The 19,614-nt window shown below is 36.1% G+C and overlaps 2 protein-coding genes across 6 annotated transcripts; one reads left to right on the top strand and one right to left on the bottom strand.

The window, feature by feature from the left end:
- The first annotated feature begins 3,013 nt into the window (after nt 1-3,013).
- On the top strand, nt 3,014-3,651 carry LOC131549898 (gastrin/cholecystokinin-like peptide). The gene is made up of 3 exons (XM_058792473.1): nt 3,014-3,137; nt 3,207-3,446; nt 3,523-3,651. Exons 2-3 carry the CDS (start codon nt 3,209-3,211, stop codon nt 3,594-3,596), a joined length of 312 nt encoding a protein of 103 aa, XP_058648456.1. The 5' UTR covers nt 3,014-3,137; nt 3,207-3,208; the 3' UTR covers nt 3,597-3,651.
- A 675-nt stretch (nt 3,652-4,326) lies between these two features.
- On the bottom strand, nt 4,327-17,937 carry hap1 (huntingtin associated protein 1). Of its 5 annotated transcripts, none has more exons than XM_058792460.1 (15): nt 17,291-17,937; nt 14,866-14,942; nt 14,635-14,751; nt 13,728-13,819; nt 13,509-13,617; nt 13,336-13,414; nt 13,111-13,241; nt 12,940-13,014; nt 12,631-12,842; nt 11,537-11,752; nt 11,124-11,443; nt 9,292-9,486; nt 8,609-8,711; nt 6,862-6,911; nt 5,925-6,063 (listed from the first exon to the last, which is right to left on the bottom strand). In XM_058792460.1, exons 1-14 carry the CDS (start codon nt 17,433-17,435, stop codon nt 6,878-6,880), a joined length of 1,905 nt encoding a protein of 634 aa, XP_058648443.1. In that variant the 5' UTR covers nt 17,436-17,937; the 3' UTR covers nt 5,925-6,063; nt 6,862-6,877. The 5 variants fall into 5 exon arrangements, with proteins under 5 accessions (XP_058648440.1, XP_058648439.1, XP_058648443.1 ...); XM_058792458.1 differs by having other exon boundaries at nt 8,609-8,714; nt 17,291-17,935; XM_058792459.1 differs by lacking the exon at nt 5,925-6,063 and adding an exon at nt 6,070-6,764 and having other exon boundaries at nt 8,609-8,714; nt 17,291-17,936.
- Nucleotides 17,938-19,614: the final 1,677 nt, after the last annotated feature.

Genomic DNA, 19,614 nt, shown 5'->3' with positions numbered 1-19,614 from the left:
TATTAATATTGAAAGCAGTTCTGTTCAAATATTTATTCTAAATAGTTCACCTAAATATAAACTCTGCCAGTCCAAACCTGTATGGCTTTCTATCTTCTGTGGAACATAAAAACTTTTTTTAAAAATTAAATTCAGCGGTAACCAAAACTGGTTACTGATTTTCTTCAGAACATGTTCTTTTGTCATACATGTTTGGATCGACGTAGGAGTGAGTGAAAGATGAAAAACTTTCAGGTTGTTCTTCATTCTTGTGCAAGGAGTGAATTTATTTCCTTATAAAATTAATTATGAGGCCAAAACTCAGGAACTATCGCAAAGACAGATGCCATGTAATAAAACCATTAAACTCACCTGGAGAAGAGATCTCCAAAGAGAACAAACCACACCACCCTGACCAAACGTATCTTCTTTGATCATTTACCACCCCCTTCTTCACCCTGCTATCTCTGCATCTCCCTCTTTCTCCCCAAAAGGGTTCACTCAAAATTCATGAAGAATATGCAAATACCACATATCATGTATCTTGTGAACCTGGTGTTTTTCCCCTTCATGTTTGGTATCATTTAAAAGGTCTCTGTGCGATTGGTAAACTGGTCTCAATTTCACAGTAGTCATTTATATTATGAGAAAGATTGAAAACTTTTGTAGAATTGTGTTCTGCTGAGGAGGGGGTGTGTCTCCACCTTCATCCCTGGGGCACTAGAACCAGAAACACCAAAAGGTCTTTTATGTTTTTACAACTGATCTGACGATTTTTTGTTTTTCTTATTTGGGTATATAAAGGAAGTGACAAAACACTACTTTGGAAGTTTATTCTCTAAAACATCTGAGTGCTTTGCTATGCATTTTAGACCGTGTGTCTTGTTAAATTAGGATATGTGTGACTATGTTAAATTTGTTCGTCTCTATGTACAGGAGCAGGGTTACAATGTGATTCACAATTGCATTATCCTTGGCATGATACAACTTTACCTGACTAATAATAAATTGTTATATTTGATTTATTCTGAACTGTCCTGAAATCATTATGACAAATCTACGGCCAGGATAGGTCAAACTGAAGCAGTAGGCACGTCATCGGAGACCTCAGATTTCTGTCTATCACCGGTGCTAGCAAGTTGTACGGGAAAAGACTAAGTAAACTACACTTTTTGTCATAAGCAAGCAGTTGGCGGCAGACAATTAGGTATTAGTCTACCTACATCCTCTGACTAACATCGGACTGGCGAGTTTGTGTCCGTGAGATCTACGCAAAAACCCGGGGCGTACATTAGGTCCCCAGTGACCGGATAATTGAAAGTTTTGGATGTCTAGAATAATCAAATATCTTAAATTAATATGCAATCGATGTCTGTGATCAATTTTTAATTATAAATATCGTCTAAATTTAATGATCACTTGAAATTGGAGTCAGATCAAGCACGGAGCTAGACTAAAATTGAAACTAAATCCTGATGAATTCAGAAGCGCAAGTAAAAGACCAAACATGCATTAAACCTTCGACCAGGCCACTGGGTTCTGTTGTTTGGACTAGCGGGTGGATCCTTACACTTGCAATAAGGCTTTTAATATGTGACCCTGGACCACAAAACCAGTCTTAAGTCACTGGGGTATATTTGTAGCAATAGCCAAAAACACATTGTGTGGGTCAAAATTATCCATTTTTATTTTATGCCAAAACTCATTAGGATATTAAGTAAAGATCATGTTCCATGAAGATATTTAGTGAATTTTCTACCGTAAATATATCAAAACTTAATTTTTGATCAGTAATATTCATAGCTAAGAACTTCATTTAGACAAGTTTAAAGGTGATTTTCTCAATATTTTGATTTTTTTTGCACCCTCAGATTCCAGATTTTCAAATAGTTGTATCTCAGCCAAATATTGTCCGATCCTAACAAACCATGCATCAATGGAAAGCTTATTATGTAGAAATCTCACTTTCGAAAATTGTACACTTATTACTGGTTTTGTCGTCCAGGGTCACATATGGGAACAGGCCTTTCATCCTAACATTTATAACTTAATGCTCCCCAAAAAATATCAAAGTGAAATATGATTCAACTAAAACCATGCTCATACAGAAATGGTTTGCTTCAGTCATTGAATGAGAACTGAATATTTAATGTGTTTTCCACAAATTAACAGATTGGATGAAATGTGATTGCCATTATATCATCATTAACCACTGCTAAAGATATGGAAAGGTGGAAAAGCTCGAATCGAGCAACATCTGTTGTCATATACCTTATAGACCATGCATTCAACGGTGGACTGCATTGTTTGTTCACCTCAGACTCACGATAGCATAGGACTGAGTTCTTGAGTAAAATCTTTAGGTACATAAAACTAATGTTCCAGAGAGGAAGCAACAGACTCCTCCTCGGCAATAAAAATCAAAAGCTCTGCGTCACAGCCTTTCTCCACCAGTTCATTTGAATCAATATGACAGTTTTAAAAAGGTCACTTATTGATTTCACATCATATAATATTACAAGAGGACAATTGATTAGATGAGAACTCGGACACTGACATGAATAAAAAATCCACTGCTAATTCCTTTTTACAGGTCAAATTCATTTTAACGCCGTTTCCCATTATTTAACCGCTGCAACTTTCCTGATTGTTTGGTTTTGTAATACTAGCTATATGTTAAATTCTCATAAATAACCATTGGATTTCCCATGTTCAGTTTACTGTCATATCTGACGTATTCCGTTTAAACACGCTCCTCCTCTTGAACAATTATCCAACTCCATTGATTCACACTTTTTTTTTTTACCTGAAAATGTATATATAAAGGGACTGACCTGTAATTTTGGATTACAAGGTTTTATTCTTACACTGTTGAAAACTTTTCTGGCTCGGCACTATTCAGGTAAATCTGATTTTTCTAAATATTTCCATGCTTAAGAAATCATGTAGGCTAAGTGTTTTTTTGTTTTTTTTTGGATATTAGTCTAAACTGGTCTTTAGCTAATTCAAAGCTGGCAGACCATCTTGGATCAGCAAAGAAGCCACCAAGTGGTCATTTTAGCTGGTTTCAGTTAATAGCCAGCTTGAATCCGCTAGAAATCATGTACCATTTTACAAATCTGTTTGGCAACATCTTAAATTGGATGTCCAGCAGAAATGTGGGCATTTTTATTTATTTTTGTATTTTAATTTGACACCACCACTTATTTAACACTTGTTTTTCACAGAAATGATGGCCAAGTGCGTTGTATTGACCGCTATAGCGATGCTGGCGATGGCATGTGTGGCCTCTCCTCTGTCCAAAGACGCACCTGCGAACACAAAGGCGACGGAACGGCTTCCGGAGAGACCACCTGAGACACCGGAGAGACCACCGGAGAAACCGCACTCCCGTGCGAGTCGTTCCGTGCATTTACCGGAGGATCAGCGAGAGCTCATGTCCCGGCAGCTCTTACAGGCACTGTCAGGTGCGTGTCACTGGAAGTAAAACATTAGAAGAAACGAAGCCTCGCTCTTAATTGCTGTTCTTCGTGTTTTTGGCAGAAATCATCCAACGAGAGGACTGCGTTACAGATTATCAAGGCTGGGTTGATTTTGGGCGTCGGAGTACAAACTGAGATTTAACCGTAAAAACTCTGTACTATGATTTTTGTCATTAAATATATTTGCAACTATATGTGTTTTGTGTCATCTGGGTGCGAATAATTTGACTCAGGTGTGATAAAGATGAATAGTAGCCCATAGCTGCTGTTTTTGTTGTGCATGGAGCGGGTTTCTCAGTAACCCGTTATTGCACACAATTTTTTATTTACTTATTTATTTAGTTAAATGAATTAATGACTGCAAATAACACTTTTACAAGAGCATTTGTAACCGAAAACTCGCTTTGTGCGATCCATACCACTAAGTGTCAGTGTACAACTATGTAGGTAGAAAATTAGATTTATTGTTGCTTTCTGGCCGTAGCTGTATCTATTCTAGCCACAACCCATTTTTATCCACCTTGTTTTTCTCGTGGGCGCGGCCATTTGTAAATTTTATGTGCGAGGCTAGCTTCCGGTGTCATTATTCGCTTCCAGCTATTTTTAGCTGTACAAAAAGCTCGTTTTGCTGCTTGATATTGCAAACACCATATTGTTTTTATGTATAACACAGTGGTTTGTAGTGCAAACAGTTTTTGCAACACTTGACTTTGTTATTCTTCTCGTTATTTCCCTACGGCGGCTAATAAACCGGAAGTCTTGCACATTCACTTACAAAATAAAAGGCTTACTGCTACCACGTAGAAAAATAAGGCGGGGATACTCTTAGCTGTTAAAGCTGTCTTAGAAACAGTTCACACATAAACAAATAAAAATAGGTCAAAAATACACTGAAATCTTTATTGCTATACACAATATCAGTGCCTGAAACAGTTACTTGGTGAACTCATGGGCTTTTATGTGAGGCTAAAGTGTCTAAACATTGTTCTAATGTAAAAATACAATTACTACTCAACTTTTAACCTCTCATCCTTGTGTAAATGAACAATACATAATTGTTTACTTTTTTCTTTTAAAACACTTTACATATTCTACAAAAATGGCGACCAGGCATTGTGTTTTATACAGAGTGGTATTTCAGGTAGACTTTTTTTATTTAAATATATTACTTTTTAAATAACCATTTTGTCTGAGACTTTAGATCAGTAAATACTACTCTTATGCCCCTTTGAAAATTTCAAACGCATACGAGGCTTTCTCCTTATACAGATAAATTACCATATTTCTGTTCACTTGGTTAACAGACACAATGGAAGATGTTGATGGAGAGGAGAAGAAAACAAAGCTGTGTTCAATGAATAATCCTGTGATACTAATTCACCCCTAGACGAATCCGTGTTAGAATTACCCGATTGTGTATTTACTTTTTACGGCTCTAGAGTACTTAACTTTATTACTGCATCCCTGATTCTTGCAAAACACAATCACAAACATTATAGTGAAAACGTGTCTCTGGCATTAAATTTGCATGACATACATGTGTGCACAGTGTACCATCACATGCGGTGTTCTTGCATTAAAGTGAAAATAAAGCACAAGATCACTTATATTCTTTCAACAAGACTGTATAATGTTCCTTAAATTGACCACCAACAGTCATCATAAATACAGCTTCTCATTTTTACAGCGTTTAGACTGCAGGTACAGTACATAACCTCACATAATGTACCCTGCAATCCCTAAGAAAAGGGATTTGAATGCCCTGAAAAGTGCTATTATGAACAAATGTTTTTGTCAGGAAGCAAAACGCACTACTGACACCGATGCTTGGTTGGCAGCAAGCAAATATTGAGGCCACGTAGTGCATTTTTCTGTAGTGCTGCTACAATTTCATAACTATAAAACAGTGTTTGGATAGTGACAGACAAAGTCTCAACAAAAGAGGACATGTTAAAAAGTCAACAAATGTACAGCTATTCCCTTCTGAAGAGTGTTTAAAACACCCTACGACGACAATGATAGAAACACAGATGTGTTTGACTTCATAATGAAATCTTTTGAGGTGCAGTCCATACGTAAAATTCCCAGTGCCAATAAGAAGTCACTACAGAAATAAAAACTTGATATGGCTTTCGGAATGTCCCATTACAAATGGGAAAAGTTTAGCTGCATGCCACAATGAGGGAGATGCACAAAATGACACCTTTAATGGTGAACGTCTTTTTGTGTTTCATGGGGGGCTGGTTTTTCTTTTCGACCAAAATCCACAAAGCCTCTGGCAACCACTTTGTACAGGCCCAGGCTTCTGAGTTTTTCCACAAGATTGACGCTGAAAATGTTTCCCTGCCGTTCCTTTTCTCTTTTTTCTTGTTCACTTCTATCAGAGCCCCGCTGTGTTTCCTCTGAGGATGCGGTGGCTCTGTGAATGAGAGGGGAGTTGGGATGAATTGCAGCCGAGATGCCGTGCTCTGATACAAGTTGTAGCAGACCAAGGGAGGAGGTCTGGTGGAGGTGTGATGTGGACCCAGAGATGAACTGGAGGCCTGATGAAGTCCTCACGTGCTCACAGCTCCCACGAGCGGATGCACTGCGGGGCCGAAGGCTGGGGAGAGAACAAGGAAGATGAGTGTCAGATATTTTAGTCAGCCAAACCACGCGAGAAATAAACAGACCAGAACACAGGTGTTAGTGAAAGCTTTTTTGGTTAGAAACACACAGCATAGAGTGTATGGTCATGCTGATGAATGAAAGAATGTAATGATGAGACTTCCACAAGATGGTTAACAGCATTTATAGAGAAAGACTTCAATGTAACATGCACAGTCTAGTGTTAGAGAGTCACTCTCAAAATATGTCATTTCAGTCAAGATTTCAAATATTCACGAAACCCTGCAAAAGAAGGGCTTTTGCATTCTATAACCTATAACGTTTTAATAATAATATCAAATTATGTTTATGTTTACATTTGAAAGATTCAAATTTGTATAATTTTTTTATTGACAATTTTTCACTTGTGTTCCAATCCATGTTTCAATCACATAAAATAAAATGTGAAGATGTTTATGAGTACACCAACTTTTATGAGAATTAAACTGAATTCATAACCAGCATTTTTGAGAATGATCTTACTACATTAAATTCCCCCAATAAAACATAACCTCAGCAGAAAAACGTTATTTTAAAACAGATTTGCAATGCATGAGACATGCAGCTTTCTCACCTAAACCTAAATCTATACAGGAGACAAGACAGAATGAGTAACAAATATCCTGTTATGCTACGATGTTTGTTCATGAATGAAACCTAAGGTTAGAGAGAAAGAAAGTTAGTGGATGGAGTTCGCCATTTGACGGATCATCCTAATAAAGGGTTCAAAGAGACCATGCCTGACATGTCTTACTTTATGGAGGACGGTATTATAACTGTACAAAGAGCCGGTTCCTGCGCTTCCTGTTACAGATGGAAGCAAGGAAATAATAAATATTAAGATAAATGTTAGTTGTGAACAGATACAGACATTTCTGATATTCCTCCAAGTGCCTAATTTAATTTGTTTTAAAAATGAGGGAAAAATGTGACACATTAGACGTGTTAAATCGACAAGGTCTGAACTGCACAACTAGATTTCAGTTGTATGCCCCTAAAATTCAAGACATGATGGGAAAAATTCCCCTGTATTGGTTTTTGTCTTACATTTACTGTATATCCTATGATATGAACAAGAGTGCTGCTTGTTTTCCAAGTATCTGCACAATTGCAAATGTGATATTGATTTTATACAACAGTTTAATAAACAGGGAGTTAATATTGTGTTACATTTTAGACACGGTATTGTCTGTTTTTGCAACGAAATTAGTTCCATTAAGCCACAGCAGAACTGTCGTGCGATTCTGAGCAACACACAGCAGTGTTTCGTTATTGAACGAATCAACGTTTTTAAAATGAATGACTCACTCAAACATTAAGACCAGTGTTGCCAACTTCTTTCGATGGAAAGTAGCTAAAGCCAGCTTGAAAATCACTAGATGACGTCATACGCTAATTAGCATATTCACAACATCATTGCGTCGTATTGCTTTTTAAAAAAACATTTTGCCTCTCTGCGCTCACATGCTGAGCCAAATTCTGTTTTCATTTATATATTTTACTGTTTCTGTTGTCAGACAATGGGATAATTATGAAATACTGACTCAAATGCAGCCAATTATGACTCTCCTTTCCAAGATGTTAATCTGCACTAAAATCCTGATTTGTAATTTATAGTCTGATGGAATCAAATACACATAAAATGAAGACAATGCCTGTGCTGTAATTTCGGCTATATTTGCATGTAAAATTAGAGTTAGAAGCAAGAGAATATCTATTATAACTGAAATCACTGCTCCTTTCAGTATGATAGAGGTGTGTGCGCGCTCAGAAAGTGCGGCAGTACTGACGAGTCTCAGAAACTAAATAAAGTTTGTCCAAGAAGTCGCTAAATTTGTCGCTAGGCACTTTAAAAAAAAAAAAAAAAAAAAAACAATCCCACGGCTCAACCAATCAGAATCAAGGACCGGAACTATCTGTTTTATAAGTAGAATTTTAAACCAACAAATAAGTGTATTTTATTGTGGTAGTGATTATCGTAATGGGCTAATCAAAGTATAATGCAATTAATCTGTGCTTTTGTTTTTATTTCTTTTCATTTTTAGCTTAGTGAGTTAAACTTCAGCTTTAAACAATTTCTGTTTTTAGATTGTAATGTTATTTTTCCACATAATACATAGCATAGCCTACATGGTTACATTAACTATATATGTTTTCATAGCCGTTAATATAAACATCATTTCATTGGACAACATTGGGCAGGATGGATTAAAAAAAAAAAAAAAAAAATATATATATATATATATATATATATATATATATATATATATATATATATGCATTTTTAATCCAAATAGAAAAATCCCAAGATGTATACTGTATAATCACAATTTGCCAAAAATACAGAGATATGATTTTTTTTGGCCTTATCGCCCAGCCCTAGTAAGAATTGTCTTGTTTTATGCACATGTCCGATAAAAGAAAAAAACAAGAAAATTCTGATGGATGATTGACAGTCCTACAATAAGCACTGTGTGGGCACCAGCGTGATTGTGTCTTACCTGGTGGAGAAGGAGGAGAGGAGGATGGAGGGATGGAGGATCTGACAGCTAGTGGTCGGAGGTGTGGGTGAGGTCTGAGGGATGTTAGGTCCGGATGAAGGGACTGCTTTCATGTGAGGAAACACAAACACATGCTAAAATTCAGCTATGGTACCTACAGCACTACACTGAAGGCAGGGTGGATTAAAACCATGATAATAGCTAGGAAGCAAAGCTGTAACTGATTACATCAATCTGGATTACGTAATCAGATTCCAAAAATCAAATGACCTTTTCTAATGCTCATAATCAGATTACAGTTACATTTGATTCATTTTATTGAAATTAGAGAAACCCTTGTTTAATGTAATGTTTAAAGCATTTTATGAGGTTGACATAAAAAAAATGTCATATTTTCTTACTCTGTGCCCTTTTATTTCAATATGGTATGTTTGATTGCAAGTTTAAAAGAAGCTAAATAAAAAAGCAATCTTAATATGTAATTAGTAACACAGACTACGATTTGTAAGTAATCTACCCAGCTCTGCTAGGAAGCATGGGAAAGATTACACAATTAGTATGTTAAGAATATCTATACTAAAATCTAAAACCTTTTTGGATCTGAAGCGTTTGACCACTTTAAAAGTCAAACAAACCAAAGAATTAAGAAGGAAGTGTGTTGCTGTAGGTGAATGGGCTCTTACCCACAGTGCCGTGCAGGAGGTTGGGGAATTTGGAGAGATCAGGCTCATCCTCCTCGAGGTCGTTGAGGCTGTAGACATGTTGGAAATCCACGTCCAGCTCTCTGAAGTCTTTGGTGAGGACACCTGGCCGTGGGTGCAGGATGCCCCCAAGATTGGGTTTGGCCAGCTGCTGCCATTGGTGCAGAGTCACTGAGCCTGTGGACAATGGCAAGATGAAGTCAGTCAGTAAAATTATCTTTTATTATTATCTATTTAGACTAAAAAAAGTTTAATAAAGATTCTTAGTTTACTTGAAACTGCTTATCCACTCTTTCCTGCTCATTTCAAAGGCATCTTAATGATCAGCAAGATCAAAACTTCTACTATATGCATTATGTTGCTTGACTAATAGTTTAGACTTTTTAGCAAGTAAAAAGCATTTTTGAGTAATTCTAAAAATGTTTTTTAGGTTGTGGTTTATGTGTCTTTTGCTGTAAATCTTTACTGATTTTTATAATGTAAATGTAAGAATAACTTACTTTCTTTTTACTTACTTTCTAATTGATATACAAGCTGAAGAGCATAAGGTATTTTTCAGGCATCTGGAACTTTCTTAACTATTCTTATTTAAAATTAAAATTAAAATTAAAATTTACTTGACTGCAGAAACTTAGGTTTACTTCATTATCCATACATAACCTTTTAGAAAAATCACCTTATGATATACAGTCAAACCAAAAATTATTCAGACACCAGACATCATTTTTGATATTTTTGATTTTTTTACTAGTGGGTGCAGGACACTATAGTTCATTTATGTAAGTGAGGATAGCAAAATAAAGTAAATTGTGACATATTCTACCCAAAAATTCTTCATACAGTGGACTACCAGAAAAATTGATAAACAATTTGAGACCAAAACTTATTCAGACACTTTGACCTGACCATGTTTTGATTAAGTGTATTTTTTTTAATTGCTAATGCGAACTTTTTACACCAGAGACTGAACAAAATTAAGCATTTCTTGGTAACTGGTTGACCTAAATTGGTATTATCTAATTGTGTGCTTAAATTTAACAGCTAACAGCTATTCAACCCAATTCATTACATACCTTTCTATCAAAGTTATTGATATTATCAAGATGAATTGGTTCTGACACAGTTTAACTCTTCTTGTCATATTTTATTACCATTTTCTAAACTATAGTTATACTGATAATGTGAGAAATGTTGAAGGTGTCCGGATAAATTTTGGTTTGACTGTAAGTATCAAATATGATACATCATTATTTGTTCATCTCTCATCTCATAATTGTACCGCAATGAATTATGTTTTGCCCCCACAATAAAAACTACAGAGCTTTGATCATAAAACTAAGCATACAAATATCAGACATATTATTGGGAGATACAGAGTGACAACTGATATTTATATGCGTTTTATGTAAGTAGTCTGCTATATTGTTATAAAGATCTCATATATGTAAAATACAAGTACAAATAAACTTCTTGACCATATAAATATCAGCAACTGCACCAAATTGTATATTTTTGCTCAGTTTGGGCCACTGAATAAAACTACATAAAATGATACTAACTGTTCCATTTTTAATAGTTTTTCTAACCATAATTTTATATATATATATATATATATATATATATATATATATATATATATGGCTTTACAGGGATAATAGTTGAAAAAAATTTTAAATGTAATTTTATTTTATTATTTATTCATTCTTTTATTTTAAATTGATATTTTGTGGTTTGGACAGCCATAATTGTAGAGTTGATCTAAACGTCCCTTTTTCATGACTTGTATTACGCTGCGTGTGTGCGTATCTACTGACCCTCCAGCGGCTTGACTATCTGCAGCCGTTCCGGCAGGTACGAGCGGGAGGAGCCTGTGCCTGAGGAATGCGTGGAGGTGCCGGAGTAGTTGGTTCCTGTGGATGCGACGCTGCCGTTGGGCGTCAGGAAACCGCTGGAGCCGCCTCCACTGCCGCTGCTTCCACTCTGCAGGGCACGCAGTTTCCTTTCTCTCTCCACCTCGAAGAACGGCCGCTCTGACGTGTGGCTCTCCTGACGCTCTGAGAGAGACCGGAGCGCTTCCTCCAAATCCTGCCCACCTGGCGTACCTGGCTGGCCCAAGCGTTTCGACTCCAGTAACCTATGCAGGAAATATGTTATTATTCATTATTAATCGATTCATTCTTAACAGTCAGTCATTTTTGTGAAAAGTTGAAAATAAACAGACACTAACCCATGATCCTGTGTGTGCGTCGGAGGGGAGTGCTTATCCTCCATGCTGACACTAAAATTGTCTGATTCATAATAACTGGTCCGTGGTGTACTGATTCGACTAGAGCGTAATGATGTAGGGCTCGAACCCGGAACCTGCGGAGAGTGAATCTGGGAACGTAGCCGAGCCGCCTGATTGGCCACCTTCACGGTCTCAAACACCCGCAACGGATGATTCCTGCACAGAAAATTCAAGACAATCATGTCATGTTGCAGTCCTGGGTTATATAGCACATTTACATTCACATTTATATACATTATATACAAAACATGTTAATTAGGTTTTGAATAAACTGAAAAAAAGAAATCAGTATTTTTGTTTTGTTTCCCAGTACAATATCTAAATGTTAAAACAAAATATATTTAGGCTACTTAAAATTCAAAATTATGTGTAATAATCATTTATTTAAGAATGTATGATTTTTCTATAAAATGCTATAATATTAAAAAATTCAAAATATATTTCAAATATATAAGATTTTCTGATGTTTTTGATAGAAGTTTCTTAAGCTCACCAAGGCTGCATTTATTTGATAAAACATACGGTAAAACAATAATATCATTACAATTTAAAATACCTTTTCTGTTTTAGTATATTTTAAAAATGTGCTTTTTGTTTTTGTGATGGCAAAGCCGCATTCCCACAGAAATCATCCTTATATGCTGATTTGCTGCTCAAGAAACATTTCTTATTATTATCAATATTCAAAGCAGTTGTGCTGCTTAATTTTTTATTAGAAATTGTGAAATCAGAATCCTTTGATCAATGGAAAGTTTAAAAGAAAAGGATTTATTTGAAGTAGAAAACATTATAATTATCTTTACTGTTTGATCAACTTAATGTGTCCTTGCCGAATAAAATGTTTAAATTTCTTTAAAGACAAAAACACTGATCTCAAACTTTTGAACATATCTATATATCCTTCTGAAAATCTTACACACTTAATATATTTTTAAATGTGTTGTGTGTATCTTTTTTTTACAGATCTTTAGATATTTTAAAATGCTGATTACTTTTTTTTTTGCAGTATATGAACAGCTGTTAAATGTACTAACTTGTATTCAGTGGGTGCTGGGCTGTCTAGGCCTTTCCGGAAGGTTCCTTCAATCTCAGCAGCGAGTGAATCCATTGGGACGACCGCTGCTAGGGTGCTATAACGCTGCACGGTGCTGTTGGGCAGACTCTTATTGCGCAGGTTCTTAATGTCCTCTCTGGCCTCATGGAGCATGTCTTCACATTCCGAGTACCTCTCCTGCAGTTCCTTCAGCTGCCACCAGAGGGAGACAGAACATCATCCATTGGCACTCCAAGCACAAAGCCATTCACTGAAAAGGATGCATATTGTGATATTGTGAGGATCGTACCTCTGTTTTTAGCTGTGACTGGGATTCCCGGGAAGCATTCAGATGTTGCGTTAACTCCTCGTTCTCAGCAGTGAGCTGAATTTGGAAGCAAATTTGATGTATTTGTTTATAAAAATGTATTCTCTAAATGCAGTTAAACAGAGTAAGCATGTGAGTGTTTGTGTGTCTAACCCCTTTGCAGCGCTGCTCCAGGTCGACAATCTGTCCCAGGAGGGCACTAATCTCCTCTTGCTGTCTTAGCGAATCTTCCACCTTCCGGGCTAATTCTTCTGACAGAGATACGGCCCGTTTATTTGCTGTAGCTGGTGAGAGAAAAAAGCAGAGGACACTTTAGTCTGTTATCACGAAAACTTATTTGAGATACTTAAAGAAGGGCATCATGGGTGATTTACTCACAGAGTTCGTCCACACACACCATCATAAGCCGTTGCTCTTGTTCCTCATAATTGTTGGTCTCAAATGTTAACTCGTTAGCCTAAAAAAAGAGTGATGGGTGTGAAAACATGAAACTAGTTGTAGCACAGTATTTTGATATTTTTTTGTGAATGCATGCATGCATTTAAACACACCTCTGTGCGCAGTTTGAAGTTCTCCTCTTCTAAACCCTTGAGTTTCTGTTGCAGCAAGTCGTAATTGATGTAGTTGCTGAGAGATGAGGACGAATCACTCCGTATAATTCTGAAGGAGGATGAAACACTTATCAGTAAGGCAGAATTAAGTAGTTGATCACTGTGTGTGTGTGTGTGTGTGTGTGTGTGTGTGTGTGTGTGTGTGTGTGAGAAACTCACAGCGTTTCTGAGGCATGCTCTATATCTTCAGTGCTGGCATAGAAGTGCAGGAGATCGTCTCTCATGGAGAGCTCATGACGCAGCTGAGCAATCTTTAAGAACAGACCCAGAGTCAGCGTTAGCATCCATATAACACAAAACACTGAGTGCATCAACATCTATTATAGTATTAAGAAGGACACTGTTAGTAAACTCTATATACAGTATAAGCATAATATATATCAACAATTTCCATTCAAATGCTAGATAGACAGACAGATAGACAGAGAGACAGATAGATAGACAGACAGACAGACAGACAGACAGACAGACAGACAGACAGACAGACAGACAGATAGAGACAGACAGATAGATAGACAGATAGATAGATAGATAGATAGATAGATAGATAGATAGATAGACAGACAGACAGACAGACAGACAGACAGACAGACAGACAGACAGACAGACAGACAGACAGACAGACAGATAGACAAACAGACAGGCAGACAGACAGACAGACAGATAGACAGACAGACAGACAGACAGACAGACAGACAGACAGACAGACAGACAGGCAGACAGATAGAGACAGACAGGCAGACAGACAGACAGACAGACAGACAGACAGACAGACAGATAGACAGACAGACAGACAGACAGACAGACAGACAGACAGACAGACAGACAGACAGACAGACAGACAGACAGACAGATAGATAGATAGATAGATAGATAGATAGATAGATAGATAGATAGATAGATAGATAGAATTAAGGACAGACAGACAGATCGATTGATAGTGTACTTTTGTTTCACGAATACCATCAGCTTACATATTTGGAATGACAGTAAATAATGAATAGATAGATAAAGATTCCTATTCCTTTTTAAACAAGCGAAAACATTTTCTTTTAGCAATAATCACCTCTTCCTTGGTGATTTCCAGCTGTTCATCCAGTAGTTTGTTGCGTTCAGTCAGGGCTTTATTCTGCTTGAGCAGTGATTGGCCAATCCGGGCTGCCAATTCCAGATCGCGCTCCTTCTGTGGAGGAAGACGAGCATGTGTGGGACTTTTATTATGTCATCACTGAAGCATCAATGGAAGGAGAGTGGCATCTTTTATGCTAACTAGTTTGTTTGGGATCGTCTCTCTCACCTCCTCAAGCAGATGTGTAACTGCCTCAATGTCGCGATACGTCTTTGTGATTTGACCAACTCTCTCTGAACACAGCACTGCGGAGGGAAGAAAAAGATATCGAAAGGAGGAACGTGAGAAAGAGGCTGTTGAAAGTTGGCTAACAGGCTCATGAAACAAAATTTTATAAAAATGGAAGTAGATTTCAGAATCATGTCACTGTATGTGTCCAAAAAACAAAAAACTCCTCTGATCAAGAACTGCTTATACACGTGTGATCTTTGCAGAAGTACATTATACAGCACTGCAGAGTCAATGTGACCCAACCATGACTAGACGTACGTCTATGCAGTCAAGAACAAGAGCCTCTTATCAGCCTGATCCTCATTAAGGGTTAATTCTCTCATTTTCATCCCTACTCATAAATACTGCTCAGGCCTGCATTTACAAACACCTTCCAGACCAGTGATTCACATCAGAGAGACTTTTCCAGCAGGCTGCAGGGGGTACACTTTTCTTTTATGAAAAATTTTAATATTATATAATTCGTTGAATATAAATAAATAAATAAAAATTATAAAATATAAAACTATTAAAAAAAATAAATATAAATATTTTTTTTACACAAGTAATATCCTATTAATGTCATTAAAATGATTTTCTTCTGTCTTGTTTGACAAATCTTTAGAGACTTTTATTATAAAATAAAACAAAAGTGCTGATCAAAATTTCAGATTCCAGAGGGTAAATTTTTATTTTTTGAAATATTAAAATATAATACTATAAACTATAAATGCGTATATAAATAGAACTTAATCAAATTAAGATTTTTTTTTATTATTTTCATTACTATTTTTTTTATCAGTTCTATTTAAAGGAAAGAAACCAAAAAATAACAATTAAAAATAAATGTACTAAATGACATTCAGTTCAAACGAACACAATGGCCTGGATTAGGGTGCTGCTGTCAAATACGGATACTGCTTTCTATTCTATTCTTTCTTTCTTTTTTCAGTAATATATGCAAAGTACAACCCTCTACATTATATTTTTCTGCTGTTTTCAGCACAGGTATTTTCACTTGGTCGGTCCTTGCCTTTCCCTGAAGCATAATCAAATTTCAGCTGGAATGAGCCGCGTTTGACTTTGCTAAAATAAGAACTTGGCAGCGGTTCCCAGCTCTGAAAATGACAGCTTAGCTCCGCAAAGACTACATCAATAAAGCTCTAAACTTCTACACTAGAGACACTCAAATGCACTGCAAAAATGGCAAAAACGCTAAAAATTTAACGCAACTGACCATATTATTGTGCACAGTCTGGAGAGCAAATCAAATAGGCTTATTCACTTTTTGAAAATCTTTTGTTGTTGACTGCGTGTCCAATGAAACTCTTTAGTATTTTGAAAACCATCAAGAACATTATAAAAAGGAAATAAGAAACCAGAAAAAAAATACAAACCAAATTTAATTAAATACAGGTTTGCTTGGAATGAAGACAATCAAACCACAGTGTGTTTTGGCTGCCGAGAACATGAAACCACTGAAATTCAAAATGAAACTGTCATTTTTGTTTACTTTCCAACACAATAAACGATTGTATTATTGATGTCCAGCATCAAATCTGAATCCTGAAGCAAAACCTGAATGGTACACAACGATTAGTGCCAGCATGTGTCCTTTCATTCATTCCTGGCCAGTGACAGAGCCGCTGCTAAATCTGCTCACCTGTGCCGAAAGGAGTTCAGTTCTGCTGTGATTTACGTCACTGAGAGAATTAAGGACAGTAAGGACAGTGAGACAGTGGACTGCAGTACATGAAACTGGACTGAGCTTCTGCGGGCAAGATAAAGTGACTGGACAGATTAAAGTGATTTAGCTCTTGTGGAAAGACGGGCAATGAATCCAATTTCCTTCAATGGACCAAATTTTTTTTATTAAAATACAGACTAGCTACAGAAATAGTACATAATTTGTATATAGAATTTTATATTTTTATTATATTTATAATTAAAAATATCTGTAATGTATACATATATATATATATATATATATATATATATATATATTTGTTTTTTTTATATTTAATACATTTTTTATGTTCTGATATATGTATAAATATTATTTTTAAATATTCTGATATATATATATATCCATCTATACCCTATATTTTAGACATACACTTCAACAAGGTCAAAACCATCATTCCATCATTATGACAAAAAAACTAATGATGCAAGTAAAAAGAGACTGTAACCACATGTTGGAGGTGAAACCAGATGATAATGAGGATTTATTGACATGCAGTTCATGCCCAATACCCTCTTCAGCAAATAAAGACACTTTCTCTCCTCCTGCCTCACAGCATGCGGCTCTTTCTCTATGAATCACTCTCTCTCTCTCTCTCTCTCTCTCTCTCACGTTAGTCTGCTTATCTTTCTCTGTTACCTTGCACCAGCTCCCTGCACAGTCCCTCAGTGTCGGGTTCATCTTCATCCTCTGGTTCTTCATCGTCTTCATCATGGCTGGTGCTGCTGTCTCTTTCGCTCTCATCCATTCCCGAACTGCTCCACACCTCCATTTCTGAACTCATGCTGTGCTATGCGTGTCTGCCCTGCAATGCGGTCTGTCTCGAGTCAGACTGTGCCAGGCTGATTTATGACACGACCCGTCTGTCTGCTGCCAGTCACCGCTGCTGTCCCCTAGGCTTTCTGCTCACTAATGCTGCTGTAAGCTCCCAGACTGCACATGCTGATGCCGTAACTGAATCTTCTGAGAGTGTGTGTCACTGCAGCTCAGACTCACCTGGCTGCTCTGAGCCACAGGAGGACATCAACTCTGAGAGGAGGAGAGGGGACGACGGCTGAGGGGAATTTAGGGGGATAAATGAAAGACCAGGGGATTTGTGATTACCACTGTAGTCATTTGGGGTTTTAGATCAAGTCTATCTATGAGTCAGTTTTGCTGATTTGATTTGAAACAGCTTGGGTTATTGTGCAGATGGAACACCCCCCTATTCAAACACAATATGGTGCCTTCCAGATTACTGCTGCAGCACAACAGACAGACGCTTCCACAATCACAGGACCATATCAGTGTTGTTATTATTAACTCAAACAAAAATGAAGATAAAGCTGCAATAAAATCAAATCTAAGTATTTAATGGAAAAAAATTGCATGTTGCCTTGGCAACCAACTGAAATAAGTTTAAGTTGAATTACTAAAATGACTAAAAATGAAAGCTATATAGAAATATTTTGTAGAAAAACATATGAAAACTAAAATAAAAACTGAATTTTTTTTAGATATAATATAAAAACTTTAAATATTACTATATAAATAGTATCAGTGTTGTTATTGTTAATTAAAACAAAAACTATTCAAATTGTTTTTGGTAATTGTAATAAAGCTGAAATAAAACAAAATATACATTTTCGATGAAAAAATTCAACGAAAATTACTTGGCAACTAACTGAAATAAATAAGATTACGTTAAAGCACTAAAAATATTCAAACTGAAATAAAAATAGACATGGAAATATTACAAAATAAAAACTAATACAAAGGACATGATAAACTAAAATTAAAATGAATGTATATAAAGTATAATGTATATAAAGTTTTATATAATAAAAAAAACTAAACTTTAAAAAAAATTTAATAAATTGAAACTTTAATAAACGCTATTATAGTAAATAAATAGTGCTAAGATATAACTGCATATATATAAAGGAGGAGTGTGCACCAAAACTTCAGCTATCTCAACCTAAGTCTGTTTAAATGAACATGCCTGGTTTAGCAAAATATGGTTTTGGTGACATTTTTTTGAATGTAAGATAATGTTAGGATCGTGTTTTGTCTGAATTAGCCTATTCATAAACAATAACAACATTCGAGGGCATATGTTAAACTGTATGTAGATTGTGTATACAATTAAAACCTAGCATTTTTTTGTAACGTTCTGGACATAGGACATGTGTTGAAAACACATTTTATTTTTAATAGAACTGTAAATCATTTAACTTTTCTTTGAATTAATAACATGATATGATGTTATAATAATTGGATAAATCAACATTTGCCACCTAAATAGACATTTAAAATAGTGGCTTTAGAAGTTAATATATTGTTTGTTTCATTATAAAATAATTGCACATAATCTGATGACTGACCTAGAGTCCAAAGGTAATCTATTTAGCATTTTAGTTCATTCAAAGCCACATCTTTAGACTTTCTTTTTCAGACATGTAAAAGAATTTGGGTCACAATTGCTATAGCCAGATTCTGAAGGGGTCTACCAAAAATTGAACAAAATTTTTAATTTTAAATTGCAGGTCACGTCGCCACATGATGTGGTACGATGTGCTAAAATCTGACCTACAAAACACTGGGACTATGCAGGGTGAGAAACAAGAAGGACAAAAATTTAATCTCTGGATTAAATCTCTGATAGAGTACATACAAGAAGTGTACATGTTGAGATATTTAGGCTAGAAATAACAGCTGTGTTTGGGCTACAGCCCACGTAAAGAGATCAGTGCAGGTATGAGAACATGCTTCCATGCCAAGCGGATTAGAACTAAATTAGCATCACCGTAAGTCAATCAGGGCACAGCGATCACACAGCGATCTGTTTCCTTTTTTCCAGCACTTCAGAACTGCAAAATAAACACTGACTGATCACACTGCCGTTCAGATGTTTGGGGGTCAGTCAAATGTTTTAATATGTTTTTGAAAGAAGTCTCACAGAGGCTGCATTTATCTGATCAAAA

This window comes from Onychostoma macrolepis, chromosome 11 (genome assembly GCF_012432095.1).
Source record: "Onychostoma macrolepis isolate SWU-2019 chromosome 11, ASM1243209v1, whole genome shotgun sequence".
Taxonomy (NCBI): domain Eukaryota; kingdom Metazoa; phylum Chordata; class Actinopteri; order Cypriniformes; family Cyprinidae; genus Onychostoma; species Onychostoma macrolepis.
Note: the sequence above shows the minus strand (reverse complement) of the source record. Positions and strands in the feature narration are given on the sequence as shown.

Coding starts and splice junctions, on each gene's coding strand:
- LOC131549898 (XM_058792473.1), top strand. CDS start 3,209: ATGATGGCCAAGTGCGTTGTATTGACCGCTATAGCGATGCTGGCGATG. Junction 3,447..3,522: donor GCTCTTACAGGCACTGTCAG/GTGCGTGTCACT, acceptor TGTTTTTGGCAG/AAATCATCCAACGAGAGGAC.
- hap1 (XM_058792456.1), bottom strand. CDS start 17,435: ATGAGTTCAGAAATGGAGGTGTGGAGCAGTTCGGGAATGGATGAGAGC. Junction 13,820..14,634: donor TGGAAATCACCAAGGAAGAG/GTGATTATTGCT, acceptor CTGTTCTTAAAG/ATTGCTCAGCTGCGTCATGA. Junction 9,487..11,123: donor GATAGTCAAGCCGCTGGAGG/GTCAGTAGATAC, acceptor CATTGTCCACAG/GCTCAGTGACTCTGCACCAA.